The sequence below is a fragment of the Thermobia domestica genome, chromosome 1 (genome assembly GCF_964235325.1).
Source record: "Thermobia domestica chromosome 1, izTheDome1.hap1.1, whole genome shotgun sequence".
NCBI classification, from domain to species: Eukaryota; Metazoa; Arthropoda; class Insecta; order Zygentoma; family Lepismatidae; genus Thermobia; species Thermobia domestica.
The window spans coordinates 290,417,918-290,444,979 of record NC_137454.1 but is presented as its reverse complement, the minus strand read 5'-3'; the positions used below and the strand labels follow the sequence as shown (position 1 = coordinate 290,444,979).

The 27,062-nt window shown below is 33.9% G+C and overlaps 1 protein-coding gene across 1 annotated transcript in view; it reads right to left on the bottom strand.

Moving 5' to 3' along the window:
• LOC145667694 (uncharacterized) overlaps positions 1-24,174 on the bottom strand; it is a 43,066-nt gene extending 18,892 nt beyond the window's left edge. The window contains exons 1-7 of the mRNA XM_081735156.1: positions 23,947-24,174; positions 20,361-20,409; positions 18,987-19,096; positions 13,974-14,064; positions 11,865-11,908; positions 8,935-8,970; positions 5,606-5,732 (exon numbers count right to left, since the gene is read on the bottom strand). Of these exons, the coding sequence (XP_081591282.1) occupies positions 5,606-5,732; positions 8,935-8,970; positions 11,865-11,908; positions 13,974-14,064; positions 18,987-19,096; positions 20,361-20,409; positions 23,947-23,991 (502 nt within the window). The 5' untranslated portion in view covers positions 23,992-24,174. The remainder of the gene's footprint in view (positions 1-5,605; positions 5,733-8,934; positions 8,971-11,864; positions 11,909-13,973; positions 14,065-18,986; positions 19,097-20,360; positions 20,410-23,946) is intronic.
• Positions 24,175-27,062: the final 2,888 nt, after the last annotated feature.

Here is a 27,062-nt window from a genome sequence, read left to right as displayed (position 1 = left end):
ACTCCATACTCCACTCCAGAATTTGTCCGTTCTTATCGTGAAATAACCTTGAACGGCGAACTTCTCATATTCCTTGGCAGAGATTTCGGACTCCAAATTTTGCATTTCCTGAATGTACAAATGCGCAAATTTAGCATAATTTAGGTGACCTGCAGCATGTAGATAAGGTAACCTACTTTCTACGCTGTGAGGGTTGCAGTTCCCAATCTCCAGTTCTTTCAGCTCTAATAAACAGACGAGTCAAATCCACCTATCTAACATACTGTATCTAAAGTACGGAAGTGCGGCTGTTAGATGATAGGTTGTTACATGCGTTTTCAACGATAGATAAAAGTGTTGCGAGAGCGTTGAAATTACAGACGTCATCATAAGAAACGTATTTTTTCAAGAATTCTGCATGCATAGTTTGTACCTCTTGCATATCGGCTGGGCAAACGGCGTAAACATTATCACGTGAGGCTGGACAAAGATCAGTGCAGATGCAGTGCGTCGCTTAAATTTATGTAGTTCAACAGCTAGTGGTATTATGTAAACAATATGGATGTCATTAGGAAGCTAAGGGTAGCTTCAAAAGATTTGTATCGAGCTTTAGCAATATTTGCGATACTAAGACTTCCAAAGTAAAAAGAAGAAGAAGAAGAAGAAGAAGAAACAAAAGGGTTATTTTAGTTGTTTTTATAAGTTTTATTTCTTTGTGTGACAGTACATGATGTGAAATGAACACCTCACAATAAAGCCGATTCTTTTATCTTTCATTCGAGCCCTATCTGAACTCAGTAGACCTATTCGTTTGGATTTAAGAGCGATTCCTTGCGTTTCTACAGCGTTCCTGCAATTCAGCCACCTAGAATTTTATGATGCGACCACGGAAGATTAGGGGACTTTTGATCCGTTGTTCAGGACATCAAATACAGCAAATGTACCAATTTTCAGCTTCACACAGTTATTTGTAATATTATTACGTAAAGTATCTAGCCTACAGGTGCTCACAGAACGATCGCGTGAAAGACGGGCAATAGTGCAGCGCGCATCACTTAAACGCACGTAACTCCGTAACTCTTAGTCGTACATGCACTACAAAGATACCGATGGAAAGAGAAAGTTTGCTGAAACTTTTTTAATCGGGTAGCTTTACAATATCTGCGAAAGCAAAACGTCCATAACCAAGCAAAGAAAAAGTGAGTTTGTTTCATTTCAACTTTTGAGGGCTTCAATTGTTTCGTGCGGCCCTGGATGGTGTTCAATTAAAACAATATATAGCTTTAAATGAAGCTCTATTATTTATCTTTTATTTGAGACCTATTATAGCTTTGTAGGTTTAACCGTTGATAAGTAACAGCCATTCCAGTGATCACTTCTGCTTTTCCAGCACTTCAGACTTTAACCGCTTGTAATTCCAGGAAGCGACCACGGGAGATTAGGGGACTTTTGATATATTGTTCAGGATATCGAATAGAACAAATCTGCCAATTTTCAGCTTTAGACTATTTTTCGCACAGTTTGATACAAATTTTGTCTAAAATGATTGGGCTACAGAGGAACTGCGTCTCCGAAAAGTGGAGCAAAACGTCAAAATCAATTATGATTACTGCTAGACTTATGTCCTGAATTAAATATGCCAGCATGAAAACCCAGCATTGTATGGAAAATACGTGAACTAAGTTGAACTGTACTAAGGATAAGGCATCTAGCCACGCTTCGAAAACATCTCCCAAATATTCACTGTATCGAACAGGAAACTGAAATTGAAGCAGTTCCCCTCTCAGACATCTCTTCCAAGAGTCCAGATGCCACCCCGATGGACTATTGTGCTCTTGGTGCCTATCCCATCAGCCCAATGGAAACAGAGATACCGAGCAATAGTCAATAGAGGTGGCCTGCAGATCGAACACAATCGGTGATAAAAACGCGGCATTAACTAGTAACAAGTAACTAACTAGGCACATTAACATTCGATTCTATAATGATGCATAGGTAAGAAAAATATTTATGTAAATTAAACATATTTGGGAAATTGTAATCTAGAAAGTGTGTGTTGAGCATGACAGAACTAAAACGCTATCACCCTATTACTCGGATTCAAAGGTGTTTCAAGTATGCTCAACTGAGAGTAAGTCAATCGGATCACTTATTAAATCGAATCATTTTGGTCGTATTTAATTACTTACATAAGAAACAATCATTGAGGAATATGAATTAATAAGTTTTACCTATTACACTTCATAAATTTACAAGTTTTGATGTTTATACTAAACCAAAGGATTTGTCTTTTCCTTAAAAAATAAGGTAAATACTATAGAGAACTTCAAAATAACGTGACACTTAAGCTAAGAACAGGCAAAGGAATCTGATATGGAAATTTAAATAGTGTTCCTAATAGGAGGAAATAATCCCACATCAGAAATATAATTTTACAGAACAGTTAGAATATTTCCTCCTCGTTAGACATGATCTTTACTTAAACTCTTCTACTGTGTCGAATGTTGAGCATTGCGTGCCAAATTGAAATTTACAGCTGTTTGAGTGATAAATGATTAACAGATTCGCTTGTGTTGAATTAGTCTAAATGCAGCAGCCGCGTATAAAATAGTGAAAGCCATAGTGGTCGCTAGGAAATTTTAATATTATTTCCAGGTTGTGATTCGAGTATTCGAGTGCATTTAAAGCATGGACTACTTAGGTGTGATTGCCATCAGGAAACTAGCATATTATTTTCCCTGATCTTCTCAGATATAGGAAACTACGGTTAATCTTTCGCAGGACAAAAGATTTCAGTTATAAATCCCTCATTTGGTTCTGTTGAAGAATGTTTTACCGAAGACCATTGGAGGAATGAATATCCACATTACAACGGTAACTGAAAGTAACGAACAATAACAAAGACTAAAAGAGATATTATATGTTAAAGACGAAAACATTATATAATGTCATGACAGAAATGAAACAAAACCAGCTAAATATATTATAGGAATTTGTACACTTCCATACCAAGGTAATGGAAGATTGTGAACTTAAGGCTAAAGGAAATTTACACAGATCAGAAAGTCGTTCGATTTAGCATAAGAGGAATTCTAGAATCTGAAAGACAATAAAGAAATTAGAATTTGTTGATAATAGAATGCAGCGATTAGAACACAAATAACTCCAGAAATGAAGAGCAACTATGAGAACATAGAAGAAATTCTAAAAAGACAAGATCTCTATACTAGGCAAACATGGCTATAGAGAAAGAAATTATTAGGATTTAGGATTTAGATTTCTGAGCTTTCGGCATTAAGGCCATTTAGCCCGTCATGATTTGAGGGATGACACCCCTCGGCGAGCACACAATCCGAGGAAAGGGAAGGAAAAAAGGATTGGGGAGGGAAGGGAGCGGCCTGGGATCTATAAGTTAGGTACCACCCTTTCCTCGGATTGTGTGCTCGCCTGGTGAATGAGGAAAACCCGAGAAAACCTCATTCAGGGTGTCTGGCCTGAAAAAGCGTGTTCACTTTTTCGACCGAGTGACCCCACCGGGAATCGAATCCGGGACCGCTCGCACCGAGAAAGAAATGAAACAAAAGAGGAACTTGTGAACTTTTGTAGACAGAACTCACTCGTAATAAGAAACTTAGATCAACCAACACAATTTGGAAAGAAATGCATGGAAGCTTTCTGTAAATAGATGGATTGTGTTATGATTTGGTAAACGTATTAGAATAGTTCAGTGAACGTGAAGACTCTCCCTGGGACAACAATTTTTTCTCATCACAATATAATCAATTGGGCTAAAATTGATATTAACTGTAAAAATGTGACCAAAAGCGAATTTGGGAAATGGAAGTTAGGGTACGGTTATACCGAACTCTTTCTGTTTCGTCCTTCCCTTTTTCTCTTTAAACGCGACGAAAATAGCAAAACAAACATATTCTCCTTTTCTTTTTTTTTAAAAAAACACACGTGCGTGTTTCTTTCCAATGAACGATCAAGTGGACAGTGTGCTGATTGGCTACTCTCTCTTTCTCTCTCTCTCTCTCTCTCTCACACACACACACACACACACAGCAGGACTCAGTGACGTTTAGAAGAAGTCTGCAGTTTTTTTTTGCTGTAAATGTGATGCTCTTGCCTAAGCCGCAGAGAACTCTTTGAATTTTCTTTCTGCCAACCATGATTTTTGTAACTAAGAAAAATTGAAAGCTAAACACCGCATAAACACATTGTTCTATGAAGGGTGGAAGGTGATTTGATATGAGAAAATTTAATGGATAGATGGGAAGGATGAAATAGGAAAATTTCGTTATAACCATACTCTTAGAAATTGAAAAGTTAAAACATAAAGAAGAAAGATATCAATTCGTATGCTAAGACTCAGAAAAATGAGCCAAAGTGATAATGGTCAGTGGATGCATACAGATATTGACCGTTATATGCAATAGACTGATGAAAAATAGCGTTATACCGAGTACAAGAAATAGCTAATAATAATGGATCATAGATTGATGTTCAAAGAAAATAATGGAAAGAAATGTATTGAAACATAATAATACTGAACAAAACAAAACGATAAATAGTAATTTCAAATAACAGAATAGGAAGGAAATTCGACAAAACAAGATGAGAACTATAGAAAAAATAATGGTGAGACTAAAGAATAATTAGAAAGGGTAGGAAAATATTACGAAACGTACAGAGATAAAACTAATGGAATTTCACAGAGAACAAGGGGCTATTAGGAAGACAGTAGAAAATAAGTAGCATGGGGAATTGAGTTTTAAGAAGAGGCAAAAATAAATTGAAGACAGCATAAAGTATCGACAAACTGCATATTTTAGATGTTGACTAGGAAATGAAGAAAGCAGGGAAAATAAAGGATTTATGATATTTTAAAGACGAGAATACTTTAAATGAGAAGCGATATTACACTTGTGGTATAAAAGGCAACATTTATACCAGGAATGCAAATAAGCAAAAAAATGTTACTCGTCCAAGAAAAAAGCTCCTATCCCACATCCCACAATAGAAATCATGTACTTACCTTCGGTATGACATTAAATACTCGCCTGCACCGATGAATCACTCGCCCCGGGCGAGTGGTTATTTACATCCCTCATTTATACTGTTTTAGATAATACAGTACACCAAGTAAAATTTTCAAAAATATGGATTAAATGAAGAATTTTACGAATTGGTAAAGAAATATGAGACAACAAAGTGGTCAAGAGACTTCTTGAACCTAACAATGATACTGCTCATTGAGAAATCATCCATATAAAGTCGTGGTGAGTCCAGATAGTCTTTCACCTCGCATACAGTAAACATTACAGAAGAGGTAAGAAAACAATAGATGTTATAAACTTATTATGAGTAACTGAAAAAGAAGGCAAACAAGCGTAAGTACTGTTTATTCATCTGAAAAGTATTTTGACCTAATTAATTTGCGATTACTTATTAATAACGATAATGTTATATTTCAGACAAATTTAGTATGAATAATTATTATAGTAAGGCCTATTTTTTGCATTTTTGGACAAGGTAAAGGACATCAATGTACGCAATTTTTTCACAAAATTGAATATGCATTAATAGAAATCTTTCTAGCATAACTGAAAAAAATGTAGGCTACCTGATGATACAGAATGAAGACAATCGTCTAATGTCTTATTTGCAATGGGTGCCCAAGGGTCTGCATTGTAGGTGTTGATGAAATCTTCTCTATATTTGGTTTCATTTAACACTCCACCTTCGGAAATCTACAAGCAATAAATTAAAATACATCATTTACAGATATAACTTAATTAGGCATATTTTATTATCCTTTATATAAAACACATTTATAATTTTTTAAAGAATATTTCTTATGTTGATTTTATTGAAGCACAATTGAATTCATTTAAAGTTCTTAACTTGTACATTTTTTTAAAATCTTCTAATATCTTTCATTCTGGATTTAGACTAGTAATACATGTAAATCTTAAATATTTGTAAGTTTTCCCTATGATTGAAATACTTGTTTCAGAATAAGAAAATGCATAAATATGATAAACATTATTATTTTTACACTAAAAGTACAAATCGCTAAGAGAGCAACGTTATTTAAAAATAATAAATGTGTGACAGTTTCGCCAACTAACTGAACATATTGGCTTCATCAGACACTGTCTGTCTGACGTGTGAAGGCAGTGTCTGATGAAGCCAATATATTCAGTTAGCTGGCAAAACTGTCACACATTTATTATTTTTAAATAAACGTTGCTCTGTTTAGCGATTTGTACTTTTAGTGTAAGTTATTTAAAATAGCAAAGCTGGTATGAACTGGTTAGTTTCACCATTATTATTTCCAATTATCCTATTATCAGGGCCGGATTTAGGGGGGAAGGTGCAAAGGTGCACGTGTACCTCCCTTCGTTGTAAATATACACTAGTTAAAGTGAGAAGTTAGCAGTGAGTTTTGCAAAATCAATAATTTAAGTACATTTTCTGAAGGTTGAAGGAAAATAATTCATCGAGAGCAGATACACAGCATTTCTAAAGGAATTCCTCATTCATATCACAGATGCCTAAAGGCATTTAAAAAAACTCAAATTTAATTCAAATGTACTAGTATTTATTGGTGCACCCCTCCTCAGAGAATCCTGGATCCGGCCCTGCCTACTATGCATATTTATGTTCATTAGTGGCCGCATAGCCTCACTGATTGTCAAATATATTTATATCTAAGTAGTATATACTATAATAATATATAAGTTGTGCCAACAATTTTACTGTACAACGTACTTATGATTATTAGTAAACACTCAAGTAATGTTATTCAGGTTATAAATTCAAATACTAGTACCCTAAATAAATATTCTTTCACTTAACATATAATCTTTTAGTATGAAACAAAGGAATTACACTATTCGGTATAGAATAATAATCAAAATTTGACTTTATTAAATTATTTTGACACAATTTACGAATAATAGTTATCCCAATAATTATTCGTTTATGTGAATAATTTTCAAAGGACTTCATTATTTGTTTATTCTACTGTTGCAACAAGTATTAGAAGAACTAGCACTTGATTATTTGAACTGAAACACGTTGTATTCGTCTATATTATGCAAAAGTGTTAAAATTTTCACTGGTAAGCGTATGACCACAATTTTTAATTTATAATAGTCACATCTTTCATAATATTAATGGATAAACATGACTGATAACTAAAAAGTTACATGCAATTGTACATATGGTAATGGATGTAAACAGTAAACTTAATATTTATAGAAAGTTTTTGATATAAAAAATAATATGCTTTTTTTATAAAATTTTGGTAGAAAATAATTCTTCTGTAAAAACTAGAAAACCCATAACTATAGTGTGTATAAGGGGATCTTCATACGTCTGGCATCGCTATTTGCGTTATGAAAAAAGATTACTTCTTCTTTGTTTGTCGGAGAAAACACATTAAAGATATAAGCACACGTAGTAATTATTGATTATTACATTTCCAACTTCAGACATTAAGGAGTTTCACCAACTCAGTAAATAATACAATTTCTTTACTCGCCAATTTTAACATCAGAGCTGAATTATCATAAGTGAGAAGAACATAAAGTATTACAGCTTTTTAAGTGTTCAGTGAAGAAGTACTGATAATGACTTCATGGAGTATACACGGTATCATCATAACAAACGTTTCGTATTATGCAAGTATTTGAATTTTCTAATGAAGAAACTTAATTTCTAGGAAAATGTTTTCTGTGTAACGATACCGCGCAGCGCCTAGTATCAATTTGACTTTATGCGCGCCGCGTGTACCTTATAATTAATTTTAACAAAAAAACACTCTTTAAAATTTAATGAGAATAGATAAAATAACCATTTTGGTGTATATAATTGACTTATTAGTTATTGCTTGCCTAAAACAAAAGAGAAACAAATAAACTGCAAATAAACTGAAGGTATATTTTCATAACTACGTATCAGACACCAGGTTCTTGAGTTTTGACGGGTAACCTCTATTCATGGAACTAAATAAACTAATAATGATTTTAAAATTCTAAAAAATATTCAATTCATAAAAATGTATTCTTGTTAATAAATTAACGTAAACTATCGTTTGATTAAGTTATTTGTTTATTGGTTCTCTTTCTCAAATAGTCAACAAATAAAGAAATAACAAATTTCGAAATCTTTGCTCAGCATATTGCATAACGAATTACTTGGAAACTACACACTTGAACAATATGTCATTTCCATTTTTTTCTGATTTAAATTATATAGATTTACATCAATTAATTGCCCTAAAACATTTTTTAGGAAGTTGTATCTAAACAACCTGTATTTACAAGTGAATGGTTAAATTTCAGCAGATTGTATATTAATCTATAATGAGTCTTAATTCAAGTTATTTTTTATGTTAGTTTGTAGCCACAGATACAATCAAACAAAGTTGGTATCTTATAATAACTAATATTTCATAATTCCTTTTTATCTCAATAATGTTAGCAAGTATCCTCGGATGCAATGAAACAAATCTAGTATCTTGTATATGCTAGTTAATATTTCGTAATTCTATAAAAAAAAAAAACCTTCTTACATAAAGAATGCAATAATGTAAGAGTAATCAATATTTCCTTTCAACCATTCCTTCAATACACAACTGTAGCAAAGATGATGATGATGATATAACGACAAAGAATGTTATAAGCAGCTCCGCCATCACGTGAACTTCTAGCACGTAACTGATGGGAATTGTTTTAACACATCTGCATGTAGGTCTTTGATATATATTTACTTATTTATCATGTTAACTTCCGTATAAACAATTACTATTTTGTTTCAATACATTCACGATTTTTTAAAACTTAAATTTCCTTTTTGAATTTAAGATATAAGTATTGATATGTGAAAAGTGACAGTACTATACACCATTGATTTACCGGTAATTAATTTGAATCAGAGACTTACCCAATGCTCTTTCCTGTACATGCAATATTTAATGCACTGAAACAGAAAATAATATTTATTTAAATTACAGGAAAAACAAAATATTTATCAAAATATATTTATTCGTCTAGTAATGAAATTAATGTCCCTTTGCATATTTCTTCGTTTTATACCATTTGTTGTATAGTAATATTGAAAGAAACGCTGTAGATAACAAATAAAATGCAAAACTAGAGAAGTTTGATCAGGTTATATCAAACTAACTCTCAAAGCGTACTTAACCTGTCAAAAGTTGTGCCGTAATCATCAATTGTATTCTACCAGACCACCAATATTATGGACTATCGCCCGACAACACTATTTTCACTGCAACAAGTTACACTGGAGCACAGACAGAAATTCCATCCCATTCCTCCCTGCAGGTTTCCCGTAGCCAAATGAAGGTGATGTTGAATATGTTACTTTAACTGTCCAAATATACAGAAGCGATATTCTATAAAATCGGAGTTAAGGCATTTTTACAGAAAGCCATGCAAAGGAATAAACGTGTTGTATTTTCCGGCTTCATATCTGGAAGACATGAGTGGATGCTTTCTCCATGTAGATCCTCACCTGGTTCTTGTTGGCTCCGTACAAGTGAGGGATGTGTTTATGATAGATTAGTGTCATGTTGGATTACTGGAAGTAAACAGTATTCACTTTACGTTTTCGTCTACCTTACGTACCTCACCATTTCGTCAACCATAAAGTTTGTTCCAATTTCTCTTATATTAACCAACGTAGCACAGAAAGAGGTTATGAACTTGGCACTTATGCACCCACCACAGACCAAGATTGCGACAAATGATGTGCCTAACTATGGACTGTCCAGATTTAATTTCTGGGCCATTTTACGTTGAGATAGCGGGTTCTCCTGGCCTGTCAATCAACAAGAAGCATCTCAGAAGATACTTTCACTCGTAATCTCAAATTGATGTCTTTTGTTGGCAAATGCCTCTACTTGGCCCCCATTTCTGATTGCTTGGCTGTAATATCTTTAACTGGGGTAATTCCAATATTTAAACATGTTCCCAAAACTGTTTCACTATTCGGTTTTATGAAAAATGTACGTGGAAAAATGTTTTTTTTTTTTTTTGCTAATACCGGTGCACTGTCGGCAGCATTTCATTAGAATTAACACGAGACTCCGGCATTGGCAAGCAAAGACACTAAACTGACAACAAGGCCAGTTTCATAATTCTCACGCAATTATACAGGCGATAGCATCATTGTCAAATCAGTTGTTGTAAACCGACCAACCTTTTGTATGTTTCAGCTTTAATCTACAAAGAAAATTAAGTAATTTGGTATTAGGTTGCGCATACCTAAATATTTAGAAAATACACAGTTCTTGCTTTTTGTATAAAAGTAAAGTATAATACAACTATAGCTCTCTGATTTTTATATCTACATTATTATCTTTTTATATATATATATATATATATATATATATATATATATATATATATATATATATATATATATATATATATACATACTCTATATTATATTCAACACCGACTTTAATGTATTCAAAATTATGTAAAATCCGAATGTTTTCAAGAGAGTAATAGTTGCTGAACTATGACATGGAAACTCATGACGTCAAGACTGATCTACAAACATATTACTAAAAGAAGAGCTTCTTTACATTTTAGTCTGTCCGTATTTCACGTTAACCTCTAACACAATAGTTTAACTAAACATAGCCCGCATTATATTAGGTATATCAAAGAAACAGCCGAAAAGATACGAACTGTTTATGAATTTTCTACCATATTAGGATCAAATCCCTTTCCGAGATCCTAAAATTTACATTGGGCAAAAATTGAATTTATGCAATTTTCAACCTTCCCAAATACGGTTTCAGACAAATCACCTTCTTTCCGATTTTATTTTTCTGTACACGGTCTTGTTAACAAGTGGAGCAGCTAGGTTTTGCTAGGAGTAGCTAGCTATAGAGTGAACTCTGCGTTCAAAGGGAGAGCCAGCGCATTTCAGTCAACTACCTTGACATTTCAAACACTATTTTCCGTTCACTTTTTTGGTTTCGAATTAATAAAAGTCAAGCACAAACTCTTTAAAAGAGAAGAACCATAACAATGAACTTTGCAAAATATAAAAGAAACATGAGCTAACAAGTTGAACGTGGTACTGAATTTGTCTCTTACACCTTAAAATAATCAGCGAGTAGTGTCATTTCTATTTCTTAGAAGGTGCTTAATGTTATCATTTAAAAGAAAGGCAATTCATTGTGAAAAAGAGATAGTAAAGGGTCTTTTCTAGAAAGATAATGAAATCGACCCTTGATCCAAATTGGGTCGTTGTTGACCCAAAATGTTACCCTTGATCTAAAACTACCTCCAAAAAATTTTGATCCCCTACCCTCACCCCTTACCGAATTATCGCATCATATTCAATTTTGAGCATGTATGATACGATAATTCAGTAAGGGTTGGGAGTAAGGAGTCAAAATGTTTTTGAGGTAGTTTTAGGTCAAGGGGTCAATAACGACCTAATTTGAATCAAAGGTCGATTTCAGTATCTTACCAGGAGAGACCCTTTAAATCTTTAGTTATCATACAGATTATGTGGTGAGGTCCTTCGTGGCTCTACGAGTTGACGTTTGCGCGGGAGACCTGGGTTCGATTTCCGGTGGGAGCTCATGTGATGTGGATCCCACGTTAAGCTGTAGGTGAACATCTCATATAGCTTGGGTGCTGTAAGGTTCGCAAAACTCCAATCGTACCAACCAGTTTACATAGCTTTCGAAGAACCTTTATTTAAAATTAGATTTCCATTTCCCGCATAAGTATTACATTAATTTTTAACCAATATCATCATAAACACTCACAATTTTACTTTCAAACTTTTGTAAAGGTTAATTTTAAGAAGAATAGAAATTTAAGTACCTTCATATTTTTGCGTTTCCACTCCGCATCATTCTCCTCTTTGCCTGCAAAATAGCATTATAAAGCATGTAAAAATATTTTGTCACTTTTTAATGAGATTACAAATTTGATTTAAAAATTCAGTCACATTAATAGATAGATTAATATTACTTTTACTGTCCCGGACGATTTTCTTTAAGAAGTTACTATAGAAATGAATGTAAAAATAATTAAACAATGAAGATTTAAAATCTTGTTTAGGTAAAGAAATAATACGAATTCAAATAACAATTTCCTATGCAATACTTTTTCGTTTTGTATTAATACATACTGAATTAGGTGTAGAGCCTTCAGCAGAAAACAGTATCTGCGTTGTATTATTAGCCTTCAATTCCATAATATTTATCACAAAATTTGAGCTGCTCATTACTTGGGTAGTTTTTATTATTATTATTATTATTATTATTATTATTATTATTATTATTATTATTATTATTTTGTAATACAAGCCATTACAAATACTTTACCTGTGCCTTGCATGAAAAGCTAACTATAAGTTAGAAGAAATATTATGAATTCGGTGAATTCGTTCGTGGTTAAATGTTAGGATTGTCATCTACGTTGATAGAGAGCCTGAGTCGCTTGCAATTGGAAGCACAGTACTGTTCAAATATAGCGTGCACCTACGTAATGTCACAATCCGCAGAAAAGATTAAACAAATATGAATCTGCTTTGAATCATTTGAGGTTTTACTTAAAGCTAAAATATTAAAATTGCCTAAATCTGGTTGTAGTTAAATACAAATAAGTGTGTATTTTGGGGGGAAAGGGGGTATACGAGATCCCAATTGAAATTTTACCTCAAATTGTCAAGATGTAAATGCCGAAGAGGACGCTAAAAATGATTAATTTGAACCCGATAATATTCAAGTTTAAAATTAGAATTTAACAGTGGCTCATATCTTGAGTATCAGAAGTGCCAGAAATGTAAATACTTTGAATATGGGTAACACTTTTAACGTACTTTGAAACAGCAATTTAGTAACAACCAAGAGCTCTAGCAGTTATCAGCATGTGAGACAATCACAAAAATACTGACAACAGTGAGCAGTTGATTTTACTTGAAATTAATCGAAGAACCTGACTATTGTGTGTAAACATCTAATACTCAAGAAATCTTGTGGGGAGAAACAATAAAAACTGGTAGAAATACGTTAATAATATCGTGTCACTTATGATAGACTGGTTTATGAAGTAAATTGTCATAAGATTCATGCAAGAGCAGGCAAACCATTTTCACACATGTAGCTCCAAATTTTAACCATTTTTAAACTAGACTTCTCTTGCTCGATTTTAAGACGAGCGACTAGTCACAGAAGTGAGTAGCTATTTTTAAACCATCTTTAATATGTTAAAGATAATGACTTATCTTTGATTCAGACATTTATTGAAGGAATATGTAATTTCTAATATACATAGAACATTCTTGAAGAATACATACATGAATTCGTGATAAACTCAGAAAATTTAAAAACTATATATATATATACTTTAAAATATTCTTAGTTAATAATTTAAAATGTGCTATCGTGTAATAACCAACCATAAAGATAAAACTTTTTAATAAGTGTTCAAACAAAGTGACAAATGAAAATGACGGTTGTGAGAAATAAAAATAATGGTTACTCCAAAATCAATACTCAGTAAAACATTATCATGTGTTTTGATGGAAAGAAATTCTTAAAGTTAAAGAAAAGAAAATTACTTGTATAGGAAATATAATTATGTAAACGTACTTATCACAATTGAAAGAAAAACTAGTAAATACTATGATGTGAAAATCCTTGGAGGACTTTGGCCAGCCAGATATGTTTAATATTGTGATCTGTAATAAGCTCATCAGCTCCCTTCCTGTTATTTCTGGTCTAGTTGAAGCTCTCTTAATCCACATAACCCCAATCTTCTTATGGTAGTAGATCAACAGCAAGAATTGTGTGATCTACACTAAGACGAACTCAAGATAACGTGCATCGACAGCGAATACAGTAGCCACTTGTTTATACAGCAACCAAAAGAATTAGTAATCCTAGTAGAAATAAATTATCGCACAAGAACCATATTTCAACCTACCTTTTCCTTCCTTTTTCCACAGTTCTTCCACACACTGGTCAAATACTTCTCTTCCTCGTGAAGGCATTCCTCTACAACACGTATTTACACCCTAGAAGATCAATTATAAATTACATTTCTTTGTAATTAACGGGAGATTGTTGTTTGATTTTTTTAAAGTCCTTGCTAGAGATAGTTGAAGTGCTACTTAACTCTGCGTGAACTAAGAGTTTCGAGGATAGATATTACTACAATATATTAGATCCGTTTTGATCATTCTTCATTAAATATTAAATATATTCTAACGAATTATGAACATACATGCATTATACTATTGATTTTAGTTTACACACAGGACAGACAAATGTTTTCTGTCGCTATAGCACTGTGACTTATACTGCTATCAATTTTACTTAATGTCTCTTCTGCTTATGGAAGAGGCATTCAATATGAACAGATTATTATGTTTCTATCCTAAATTACCAAAATTACCATTAAGTGGATTAAATAGATGTTTTAAACTACCAAATAGGGAAGTATATTATCTGTGAAATTGAACGATTTTTCTTTAAAAAATTGAATTTGTTTATACAATTTCATCTGGATAAACCCGTGAAATATGAAATCATAATTTTCACTTCTACAGAAGCGTATGATACTCTCGTGAGTAGTCATGATACGTAAAACCTGATTTTGAAGAATCAAATTATGATAAATGCTTATCAGAGGATCATCATTTCAAAATACAGATAAATACATTTACCTAACTGGGAAGAGATCATATGGCAATGGAAATGTGGGATTGTTTAGGTTCGATTTTTAAGGAGAGGGGTACACGAAAAAGGATAAGTTAAGTTCGTATATAATCTTTACCTACGCGAAAGAGTAAAGAGAATGGTATGTGTGTAATGTGGGCTTGGGTTCAAGTTGTACTTCTAGAAAAGCTGTTAACAAGTCTGGGAACACAGTGATTATAAATAGTATACACTTGGAGTTGTGATTGTTTCAAACAAATAACTACAAAAGTAGAATTATCAGTAATACCGAGTTTGATTTAACATGATTGCATCCAAACTGTTCATAAGTGAAGTTCTACATTGATTTACAGTATTACAAAATATATCCATATTATCAGTGTAAATGATCAAATAATCTGCACGGTAGATGTGTATCTGGTTATATGAATCAAACATGCACATACATATATATCGCAGTTTCACAAAAAGTAAATAACATAATCAAACGAAGCTTCATGTGAGCACTCAGTAATCACTTATCTCTATGTTCTTATGTTGTTAATTAAACTGGACGCAAAATGAACCCGCAAGAACTTCAGAACTCTGTAACAGACATCGATCAAAGGAATTTTATAGAAATGGCTATTTTGCATTGGTGTGAATTGGTGTGTCCATCCAACCGAAGACAAGTTATGTGCCAAGCCTTGGTATGCTCCGGGTGAGATATCGCCTGCAATAGCACCTGAGAACATGAGCTCGAGAAAGGGGATGTTGACATCGAAATGTCGCATTCTCGTATCTGCTAACTTTGATGATCTAAAAGTTGATTTTAATTTCATCTGTGTTGATCTCTTTCAGGGTGGTAGCATTCTTCCGGAGCACTGACAGCGTGTCATCAACAATAATGGGCACAACTTACGAGCATGCTGACATTTATTTCACTTTTGTGCAATTTCCTGTTTATTATTGAAATAAATACTTTATATTTGAGTCGAACCACCTATATTAAGCATAAAGAGAGCTGGGGAAGTCAATTAACTTGGAAAACTCCAGGTAGGCTGAGGGGCCCACTAGAAAAGGGCATACTGAGTATTAACTAGGAAGGTTGGTTTAATGATGAAAGGAAGAATGAGCAAAAGGTTAAAATGATAATACGATCAGTGACGAGAGGGATTCTTTTTTGAATTTATTGTCTCTTTCAACAGCAAGGATATAGTCAAAGATCTAGAACTTAACGTGCAGTGACAGCTCTTGAGGGAAGTCACATCTGTAAAAATTTAAATTTTATCGCTATTACTTAAGGGAATAAATTTTTCATACAGCTTTAAAAAGCTATATACAAACATTAACATTAGATGAACTTTCTTCCCTCAACTTGTAGAAATTTAACGTTTTACCGAGGTGACCTCTCTCACGAGCTGCCTCTGGTTGTATGACGAAAGACGTTTGTAAGTCGACATAGAAGACATTTAAAGTTGCTTTTGACAGAAGAGAAATATTTTGAAGACAGTATTATAAGTGGTGAGTGTTTCCTTCAGATTTCAGGAACATGCAAATTATAGTTCTTATCGATAGGTGAATTAACGTAGGTCTAAGAAATCTGTGTCGAAGAGAAGAGTGGCATAACGTGAGACTGAAGGAGTTTTTTCTTTACAAAGTTCTGCTAGGGTGCTGTATAGAACAAAGGCTTCGTACGTGGAAATTGATGAATGATGCAGGTAACTAGCCTGAGTGTGAAGAAAGTACGAGGGTTAACATAATCATATAAAATTCTAATGCACAAATGTATATACATTATGCCAGGGGTTTTCAAACTTTTTGCGATTCAGGCTCCTCTCAACAACCAAACTCTGAACGTACCTCCCCTGTCAAAAATGAAAAGTGTCAACAACATAAATAGATGTGTCCCTAAAAGAAAGACTATCGTTATGATAAACTATGTTTCATTTATTAATCCCTAATGGAAATATCTCATTAACACAGGTGACCTACATTGTATTAATGTATTAGCTGGTGTGGTATTAGCCTTTTAATGGTATTAGCCGGTGTAAATAATTATAAATTGTGGTAAGTCAGGTATTTATGTTAACAAGAAAATACAAGCAGAGAGGGAAATTAAATAATAAAACTCGGCACATTTATATGTGGAACTGAGAGAAAGAAAAATTCAGTGGAGTCACGCGAAATTCCGAAGACATAGTATTCTACAAAGATAAAGTAGAAGATTGTTAGTGGCCAGCTAACAAGCATCTTTCACGTTTAAGCCAAAGGTGAAAGGGTCATTCGTGATCGTATGTAGAACAGAGATGATACAAAGGCCTAGTCCAATATGTATTACTAAAGAAGAAGGGTGGAGACTTAAGTATGCGTGTTGCATTATAAATATGTTCCTTTGTAGGTTCTTTATTTAAAGGTACTCGCGCCTCCCCTGACAACCTTCGGCGCCTCCCCAGGGTGGCGCGCCGCACACTTTTTCAAATTGTTCGGGTTTTCGAAAATGACGAAGAAAATGCCATTTAGGCTTAAATACACTGTACGGTATGCTCTTTTATCGATACAGTGGTTATACAGTACATACGGTAATTACAACACCGTTCATAAGGCTACTTACAGTTAAGGTTTCTGAAGAACCTGCTCGTACACTAAATTACACTGTTCTTATAACTCACACTTAAACTTAACTTGTATAGGCCTAAGGGAAAATAAAAATAAAAATATGTACGACAAACAATTACATATGAATGAGCTTTTGTAAAAACACTGACTTCATACAACGATGACGGACAACCCTATTGTTTATTTATCGCTAGCGCTAAGACAAAATGTAAAAAACTTCTAGGGATCGCGTTCGGATTTTTGACGTTCGGATTATCGATGTCCTACTGTACCATATAAACTGGTCTCTGGGTTACAATGTGGAGATGCCAAGTTGCTGTTAACATTTAGCAGCAATAAGAAAAGCTAAAACAAGGAAATCCGAATATACAAGAGAAATTATAATTTGGTGGAATCCATAGATAGCTATTAGTGATCAGTGGTAGAATATTGGCTTCATTGACAGCACAGAACCATACAAAATGTAGAGAGCATTTACTAATTTCGTTTCAATATGATGACCTATGGAGTTTTCTCTCTCTCTCTCTCTTCCTCCGTATTCAGTGGTTTCTGGCATAAATCTTTATTCCTTTGATACCTCATTTAGTTGGGTTGTTGTTTAACTTTTACAGAGTAGATTTGCTTGTTTGTTGATTCTTCTGTGTTTTCAATTTCGTGACTACCTAGGTATTTGAAAAATTTGTTTACATTTCATGTAGTATCGCATACTGCTTCGGAAACATTTTCCGAATATTGAGGAAATGATGATAAACTTTACGTTCCACCATTGTGCCCTTTACGCTGTAGCAGACCAACAATAAATGCTAATAAGTTCTAATAAAAATTCCTGGAAGGAAATAGAAGAATCCTGATTAAATCAATTGGGACAATACTTTCCACGCCACACGAACTTACACGGGTTGAGATCAAGCTAGACTGTTCGCACTAGTTGTGTGACAGCACTGCAATAGGTACTCTCAAGTGAAAGAAGTATATCTTTTCCAGCAATGTTAACATGCGTGAAACAATATTGCCTACTGTCTGATTATTATTTTTGTGGGTTACTTCAGGAATAACAATAATAGATGAAATCAATGGAAATTTGTAAAACGTTCCGCATCATTCTTATCATGTGTAATGTTGGTGGAGTCTTTAAATCTGCGTCCATTTGTTTATATATAGAACACTTACTATCATATATTTCTTAAAGATAGTCTGACATTTAAGATAGTAGAACTAAATATTTTTTAATGTGCAATCTTAAATAAGTTAACTTCTGTCAGATTAAGAAGTGGAAACTGTTGTCCATAAGTGCTGTAATAAGCTCAATTTTTGAGCGCACTATAGCTAAGTTTACTCACTGAATAAATTTATTTTCAGTATGAGGGATATCAGTTCAATTATCATATCAAAAGTGGTTGAGTGGAATTTTTCGCGATGACTTCTCTTCTAAATTTTGGGATAGGGTTTATCTCAAAAGAACTAAGAGACAATGTATCGAATATCTTTACATGAAATATACCCATCGACTAATGAACCATAATAAAATTAAGCAGATTAAAAATTCAGATATTGACAATTATCATAGTGATTTAATGTATTCTCAAACATTTTAGTGCGCAATTTCTTGCTTTCAAGTAGATATTAATGTCACAATATTGTAGATGCTACCAAGTAACTGATTACTGTTTGAATCACTTACTGCTTTTCCAGGCTTCTCACGTTTCTGTCTTTCAACAGGGATGACTGGTTCTTCATCCTCTTCTAAATTAGCCGTTATGTCTTCTCCTAATGCATCTAATGATGATATCTCTATAAGACAAAAAAAAACAAACTTCTTTTTAATGTTTGATTTCACACAGAAAAATCAATATATTGCCTTTAAAATGTCAAATTATTTACATAGTCTTTAAGAATATACCACTGCTTGCATTTTATATGTTGGAAGGATAATATTATTCTATTATTGTCTATTAAGGCCCTCTTAATAACAGTTAATACTACCGTAACATTTTTGTTATACTGAAAACATAAAAGTTGGAAAGAAAAGTCTTGTTTGAAAGTCAATAGATAATAAACTTGATGTCGTATGAAGTGTGAAAAAGAACTAAATTTAACACCTAACAGGAACCAGCTATTAAACTCGATAACAAACCCACTTGTTTCAGACCCATACAGTTTATACGAAGAAAACAAGTAACATATCTTTAACAATATCTTCATTTAAGTTCTGAGGTTTCTCTAATCTTAAATTTCAAGAATTTATCCGTAATTGGCTTTCAATAAAATAAATATACGCTTTCATTTGAGATTTTTCTTAAACCACTGACATTCATTTCCTTCAAAATATTTCATGAAATGATTTCCTTATTCAATATTACACAAATGTTTTCCTCAGTGTATTAGTGTTACTAGTTCAGTGTGTAGCAGTAGAACTAAGATGTTAACTTCATTGACTACTTAATTGGTATACTAAAATCTAGCTCCGAAAAGTTATTGGTCAATATGTACTGTATATATGACTTAGAAAATATAATTTTAAGTTCCTTTAGCTCTATTTCAGTATTACATTTCTTTCGATTTTGTCATTTATTGATTAGAGTTAAACGCTCCCTTTCACCACTACAGTTATAAACTTGAGGCCTACTAGTTAAAGTAGGATTCAAACAGCACTCGGTTAATTTTATCAGAAGCAAATATCGATCTGAATATCGAGATCGAAATAAAATATTGAGAAAGAAAGAGCGTTAACAGTTTGGGCTTTTTTTAAAAAATAAGATAAAATAATGTTTCTTTTGATAAATTGTGCCTTATTCCCGTTTGACCTCTTCCAATAAAATTAAGGTATGCAGATATTGATCTCTACAGATCTGATAACTAGCAAATCTTTTGGTTTTGTTTTAATAACGTCTAGGGGTGATTCTTAATGTTCAAATATCTATGAAAACGTAAGGTCTTTTAGGCTGAGAATAATATTTTATTTATAACTTAAAATTCTCTAATTGTGGGATTTGAAAGACACTACACAACAAAATTAAAGAGAAACGAAATAATTGATAGAATTATGTGTGCTTACCAAATACACTTTCGGCATGATGCGAGTGTTCTGAGTAACTTCTTACAGCCTATAAAATAAAAAAATATATTTTTTAAGAATGTGGGAAAAGTAGTTACATTTTAAGTGGTTACATAGTTCATATCAAAGTAATATAATATATTTACACGAAGTTAGCTATTAAGTAGTCTAAAAGGTATTGAACTTTTTACGCACGAGATGGCGTTAGAGTTCAAAATCTCAGGATATATGAGTTGCAGCGGGACAGGCTTAACGTCACTTGATAAAGCCAGTGTGTGTGTGTAAAAGTGTTGGAATTCTTATAATCAGAAGTAACGTATTACGTCGTGGAGGTAAGTGTACTTTTCGCAAAACTGCATTACATTTTATAATTTATTGTTTTCGATAGAAGTGGAAAAATCTGGACAGGCTCCTGAAGAAATTTGTGCTGTTTATGGTCAAGATTCATAATCAGAAACAACAGCCAAAAGATGATTCAGTCATTTCCTTTCTGGAAATTTTGATGTCCAAGATACTTCTTGGAGCGGGCGACTAATTACAGGAAAAGTGGATTATATTTTGGTAAAAGTTGAGTAAGGGCGGCATGTATGAATTCATGACATTGCCAATGGCCTAAACATTTATGACCAAAACAGTGTTAAACTATTTGGAGAAAGCTGACGACTAAAAGAAGCTCGATGTTTGGGTGCCACATGATCTGATCCCAAAACGTTTTACTCGATCGAATTTCAATCTGCAAATCTCTACTGAAATGTAACGAACTCGACAACAGTGCGCGAGAAAGATAATGGTCAAAGCGAGGAGAAATTCCATTGTCTGTGGCAAAGCTTTTACTGATGCCCAGGAAAGTTATGCTGTGCGTTTGGTGGAATAGGAAGGAATCGTGCATCACGAACTGGTGCCATGAGGCAGAACGAGAGACTGGACATGTGCTATTTACAATTAGTGCAAATGTACCTAAAAATTCAAAAGAAACGCCTGGAAGTAGTCAACACAAAGGGTGTCGTATAGCACGCTGACAATAGTAGACCACATACATGTTTAACAACGTAAAACACATTATACTAGACCACATACGTAATACATTACTCATCTGAAATTGAAAGAGCTTGGCTAATTTTAGCTAAGACAGATATTTTAATCCATCAACATATAGCCAGGACCTGGCACCATCAGACTTAATCAATTTTTGCCAGAATATCATCTAGCTTTACTGTGATTAGTCGCTCACTGCGAGAAGCATCTTGGTTATGGAAATTTCCAGAAAAAAGTGACTGAACTATCTTTTGGCTGTTGATTTTAATAACGTACCTTGTCTATAAACAGTACAAATTCTTCTACGAAACTACGCTTCATTAGAAATAATAATAATAAAAAAAAACTAAAAAGTAGCGCAAAGTTTACGGAATTTGTTTTGTGGAAAGTTCGTTCATCTTCACCACGCAATACTTACGTCTGATTAGAGGAACTTCGATACTTCTTGGACATCTACCAGCTTCAATTGTCAGCTGTCGAATGATGTTAGGCCCGACTCATTGTGATTTGTATATTCTGGAATTAGGGATACTAACGCCATCCCATGCGCTAAAGACTCACTATTTTTTGGGCTACCTAATGAAGTCTGAATGTTATTCTTGATTTTTTTGTTAATTGTAATTATTTACAAGTTCAAAATATACACTATTTTTGAAAAACATTTTTACAGTGAAAAATAGACTACCGTGAATTGTCAACGATCATACTGTAAAGTCTCAGAGTATTCCCTATACTGAAAAATAGTCTTATAGATCCTTTTACTATGCAAATATGACTTACTCTATTGGCAGACATTACCATTAATTTTAAATGTGTTCACTTTAAAAAAAATATGTGTTGGTATGAAATTTGTTTGTTTGACAAAATCTTTTAGTTGTATTTAGAAAGTTTCTTTAGAATATTTCGAGAGCTCCTTCGTGGCTAAGCAGTTACTATAGATGCTTTCGCCGTTGGAGGCCTGTGTTCGATTCTCTGCTGCAGCTTATATGGTTTAGCTCCCATGTTAAGCTATAGATCCAGGTCTCATATAGCCTCGTTGCTGAAAGGGACGCTAAATTCAAATCAAAACAATTCTTAGGAAGTTTCTTTAATCAATTTTAAACAAAAGTTACATATAAACACAGGGAATCGATCTTATTTGCATGATCAGTTCTTGAACAAAGATTCATGTATTTTCTACATATATGGTCACCCGACAATACAGGAGAAATTCCAGTGATAACTCTGTAAAATTCACCTAATTATTTAAAAAGTACATTTAACAGCCGATAAGATTGATTTAAAACGCTCAGGTATATCGTGTGTATTTCTGTAACTTAAGCAGGACATTCTTTTTTTTTTCTTTGTATTGAATCATAACATTCGAAAACTACAGGAAAATCAAGACTCAATAATCACAATTCGGACATAAGGCAAGTTTAGTCTGCCTTATCTTTGTTTTATTAACGAATAGTTTTGTGAATAGGAATGTCAATATCGCTGATAAATTTCCTTTATTTAATATCTATTAACCGGAGGATATTTTGTAGCGATTGCAGGTTGAAAAAGTCAAGATCTGACAAAAAGCTTTCAATCAAATGTGAGCTTTTATTGTTACTTTCCCATTTTCTTTTTATTATATTCAGGGGCGGATTAAGGCTTTTGGGGCCCTGGAGCCGGCTATTTCAAAGAGACTCTATGTTACGAATAATTTCAGCGCATAAATTTTCTTTGCTGCCTTTCACTGCCTGATAGGCTTATCAAAACACCGAGAACTATGCTGTACTATTTTAATGTGCTCCAAGTTTACAATAATTAGTTTAATTACATTCATTATTAACAGTTAAATGCTCATATATTACAGTGTAACACATAAATGCCAAATACAAGCTAAATGGACATCAGTTCCCTTAAAAACACTAATAAAGTAAAGGAGATTTGGAAAACTTCTTAGATTTGCTCTAAGTAATGACACAGATATTTTGAAAGGAATTGTCACAAGCTAATAATTTGGTTTGTAATAGAGCCCAAAATAGCTCACTACGTCACAAAATACGTATCGTGAAGACGCTAATGGAAGAAGACTTTACTATAGCGATACCGCGAGCGTAGCGAGCGGGAAAAAAATTAGCATTTGTCTGAAGCCTATAATATAATAAATTGATTGCTATATTTTGTATTAAAGAGAAGGATTTAGGGGCTCTCTGAGCCTGGGGCCTGGGTTCCATTGGCTCCGTCTTTAATCCACTCCTGATTATATTTTCTTTTCTCCTGAGGTACGTTATTTGGGGTTGCGCTGTGAGGCCATTTTGTACCCCTGAGTTTATATATTTAATCATAGTAGAACTACAGTGATATACTAAGGAAGTGTGTCAACTTACGTAGTGGAGAATCGTATTCCCCATAGGAAAACACAAAATGGAGCTGTTGTTTCTCCTAATTACAATTAATGGCGTTATCTTTTTGTTTGCTATATTATTGAAAGAAGGCGAAGATTATTTTACAAAAAAAAAAAAAAAAAAAAAAAAAAAAAAAAAAAAAAAAAAAACTGAAAAATATATGAATAACTCACCTGCACAGCCCAGAAGAGCAATATAAGTCTGACAGTCAATCTCATCGCGTACCGTAATACTACAAACACCGATAAAGAATGCTCCTCTAAACACCAAAAGCTAGTCTAGTTTACATTAATCCAATAAACACAGAGAAAGCTGGTGACAAAAGCCCCATCAGTTCATTGCTTTTTTATTTGTTTGTTTGTTTGTCCAAGAGCTGGAAACCGAAACTTACCACTCATGTTGCTCGCAAATAATAGAAGCGGATGGAGTGACCTATTGCAACAGTTTCCAGACGACAGAACCAGATAATGGTGAAAAATGTTCGGTCACGCAACGATACAGGAAAGCTTGTGCATACAGAAACATACGTTACTAATTCTCATTTGCATTGTTATCTTCCTTCCTGTGCATTCAAATTCATTTCTCGTATCTTGGCATTGAGAAATAAGTATCAATTATGGCCTTGATATGCGTTGATGATGTGCCATTACCTTGACCAGTTTGCGTGCGTTCAGTTTATATGATATTTATGAAAAGACGTCAACAGTACGTACATGTCCAAAAAATAACAGTATTCAATGTTCATATATGTACGTCAGATTATATTAGTGTTACTTTCTATTTGTTAGATTATTTATAATTTTCGTTGCATTTTACTCTTTCAGAGAATTAACTTTTAATACACATAGATCTTAGTTTGAATAAAAATTACTTAGTAGTAGTAGTGGTTGTAGTAAAATAATTATAAAAAAGCTTTAACATACAATCTTGAAATATTCTTTTCGTGAAAACTCTTAAAAATATTTACATCTTCGAGGTTTCATACTTTTCGTTGCTACTTTACTTTTTACTTATATTGAAGATCTAATGAAACAGAGTCCCTTATAACTAGACTTCTAACATAAATTAAACTGATTATAATAAGGCTTAATAATTTTCGTCAAAAGTTGACAACCTTTTATTGTGTACTACAACCTTTAAACTATAAACTACGGGATATCTTGTTTTCAAAATACTCTGTTTCTTGTCTTAACTACGGATATTTCGATTTCGAAATGGTACTACAATAACTTTTGTAACACTGGCAGTTTCATGTGTCTTCGATAAATAGGAGTGAAGCAATGGACTTCTTTGTAAACCCTTACAGAGCTCCGTAGTTTAAAGGTTAAACCCTCCGTAGTTTAAAGGTTAAATCAGATTCTTCAATTCATATACTTTCTACAGTGAAGTAATCTTTCCTTGATTGTTTCCTACAACTCTCAAGGAACTATTTCAATTTGTCACATACCAGTACACCACTTAACACAACATTTGGTAACTAACAAGGATAATAAAGCTATCTAAATCAATAGCAAAATCACGTATTATGCAACTTCAACTAATTTAATCTGAAAGAAAAACTTGTCCAATTAATTATACATCTGTATTTTTAAATCTCTAACATCTCCATCCTAGCTTATTATTTTGAAGAAGCCTTCTTCTTGCTGTGAGAATGGCATTCTCTTCATAAGTTCTTCATAAGCTATCTTATGCCCATTTACTTCATCAAACTCAATTCCGCATTTAATAAGGTAATGTAATCACTGACTTGTCCTGTGTCAGCATGTTTTCACATAGGGCATTTATAAAGGTAACCAAGAAAGTTCTGTCCCTTTTTACCCACCACCTTTGATCATTGATATGTCACCTAAGACGTACCTGGAAGATCAAAAATAGTGTCCATCAGCATCGAAGACCTGCTAACTTTTTGGAAGACCATGGATTCCGTCGCGGCAGAACTTGGTGGGTCGTGAAGCGAAGAAGGTATCAGGTGCATTTTGCACCTCTACTAGTTATTTGAACTAGCGTCCTCTAAGGTGATTGTCCAAGGAATGGAACAGGTGACAATCGGATGGTGCATGTCCGGGGAGTATGGAAGATACGATAGTGTTTCCCATCCAAGGCGTAGAATGGTGTCTCTGGTCATCCTAGCTACGCGGGGCTTAGCGTTGTCCTGTAACAGGAGGACCCCTTTGCGATTCAGAAGTGCTGGTACCAGTTTTGATTTTTTTTTCTTGAACGTGGCTCAACTTCTGACAGTACATAGTTGCATTGATGCTCTGACCTGCTGGTAGAAGTTCCCAAACACAAAGAACATCCTTCTAGTGCAGTGCTGGTTTCGGCTGTTTTGGAACCGGTTCATGGCTAACCAATGATGACGGCGCCGTGGAGCTTTGTACAGGAATCACTTCTCATCACTTGTCAACAGCCTGTCCAGAAATGACTCCTTTCTCAGACGAAACAGTAAAGAAACAGAGGTGTCTGCTCGCGTTGCCTTCTGGCCCGGAGTCAAATCATGTGGGACCCATCGACGCAACTTGTAGTGCTTCCCAAATTGATGGAGATGCTGCCAAACGGTTTCTACACTCCCTGTCCCTCACATGTCTGGCCACTGTTCGCCTCAATTGCTAGCTGAAGATTTTCATTTTGTACTTATGTTGGTCTTCCGGCACGTGGTGTGTCTTCGAGTATTTCGTCACCGTCCTTAAACTTGATAAACAACCGCTGCACTGTCACGACACCCTGACCGAGGGTCTGGCATATGTTCCGTCCCGCTGCAGCGACGTTTGACTCCAGTTTGAACTCATACAGCATACACGCCCTTATGATACTCTGTGGAGGTCTCATGTTCACTCTGTCCTTACGCACGTCCACGGTGTAACTGAACTGCTACAACCAGGTAGTAAGTTGGATATACTCACACTAGCACTGACCTTCACATTATCTCCATTCGCATTCAACTCACGATGTGAGTGCCAAATGAACACAGACCTCCAGAAAATGCGACAGAACTTTCTTAGTTACCTTTAAAATTAAGTTGAAACGGTGTTGTATTTCACTTGATAACGCAAGATCATATATATATCCTTAATGAGCTCTCACAAATTGAGATAATTTTTACTGGTAAGTTTAATATATCCTCCGTATAGCCAGGGCCTAGCACCATCGGATTATCATTTGTTTTAGTATCAGCAGAACTCTCTGAAAGGTGTCAAGTTAGTTACAAAAGGAACTTGTGGAAACCACTATCACAATTTTTTGACCAGAAACCAGAGAAATTTTACAGAGGTGACTACACAAATTTTTTGAC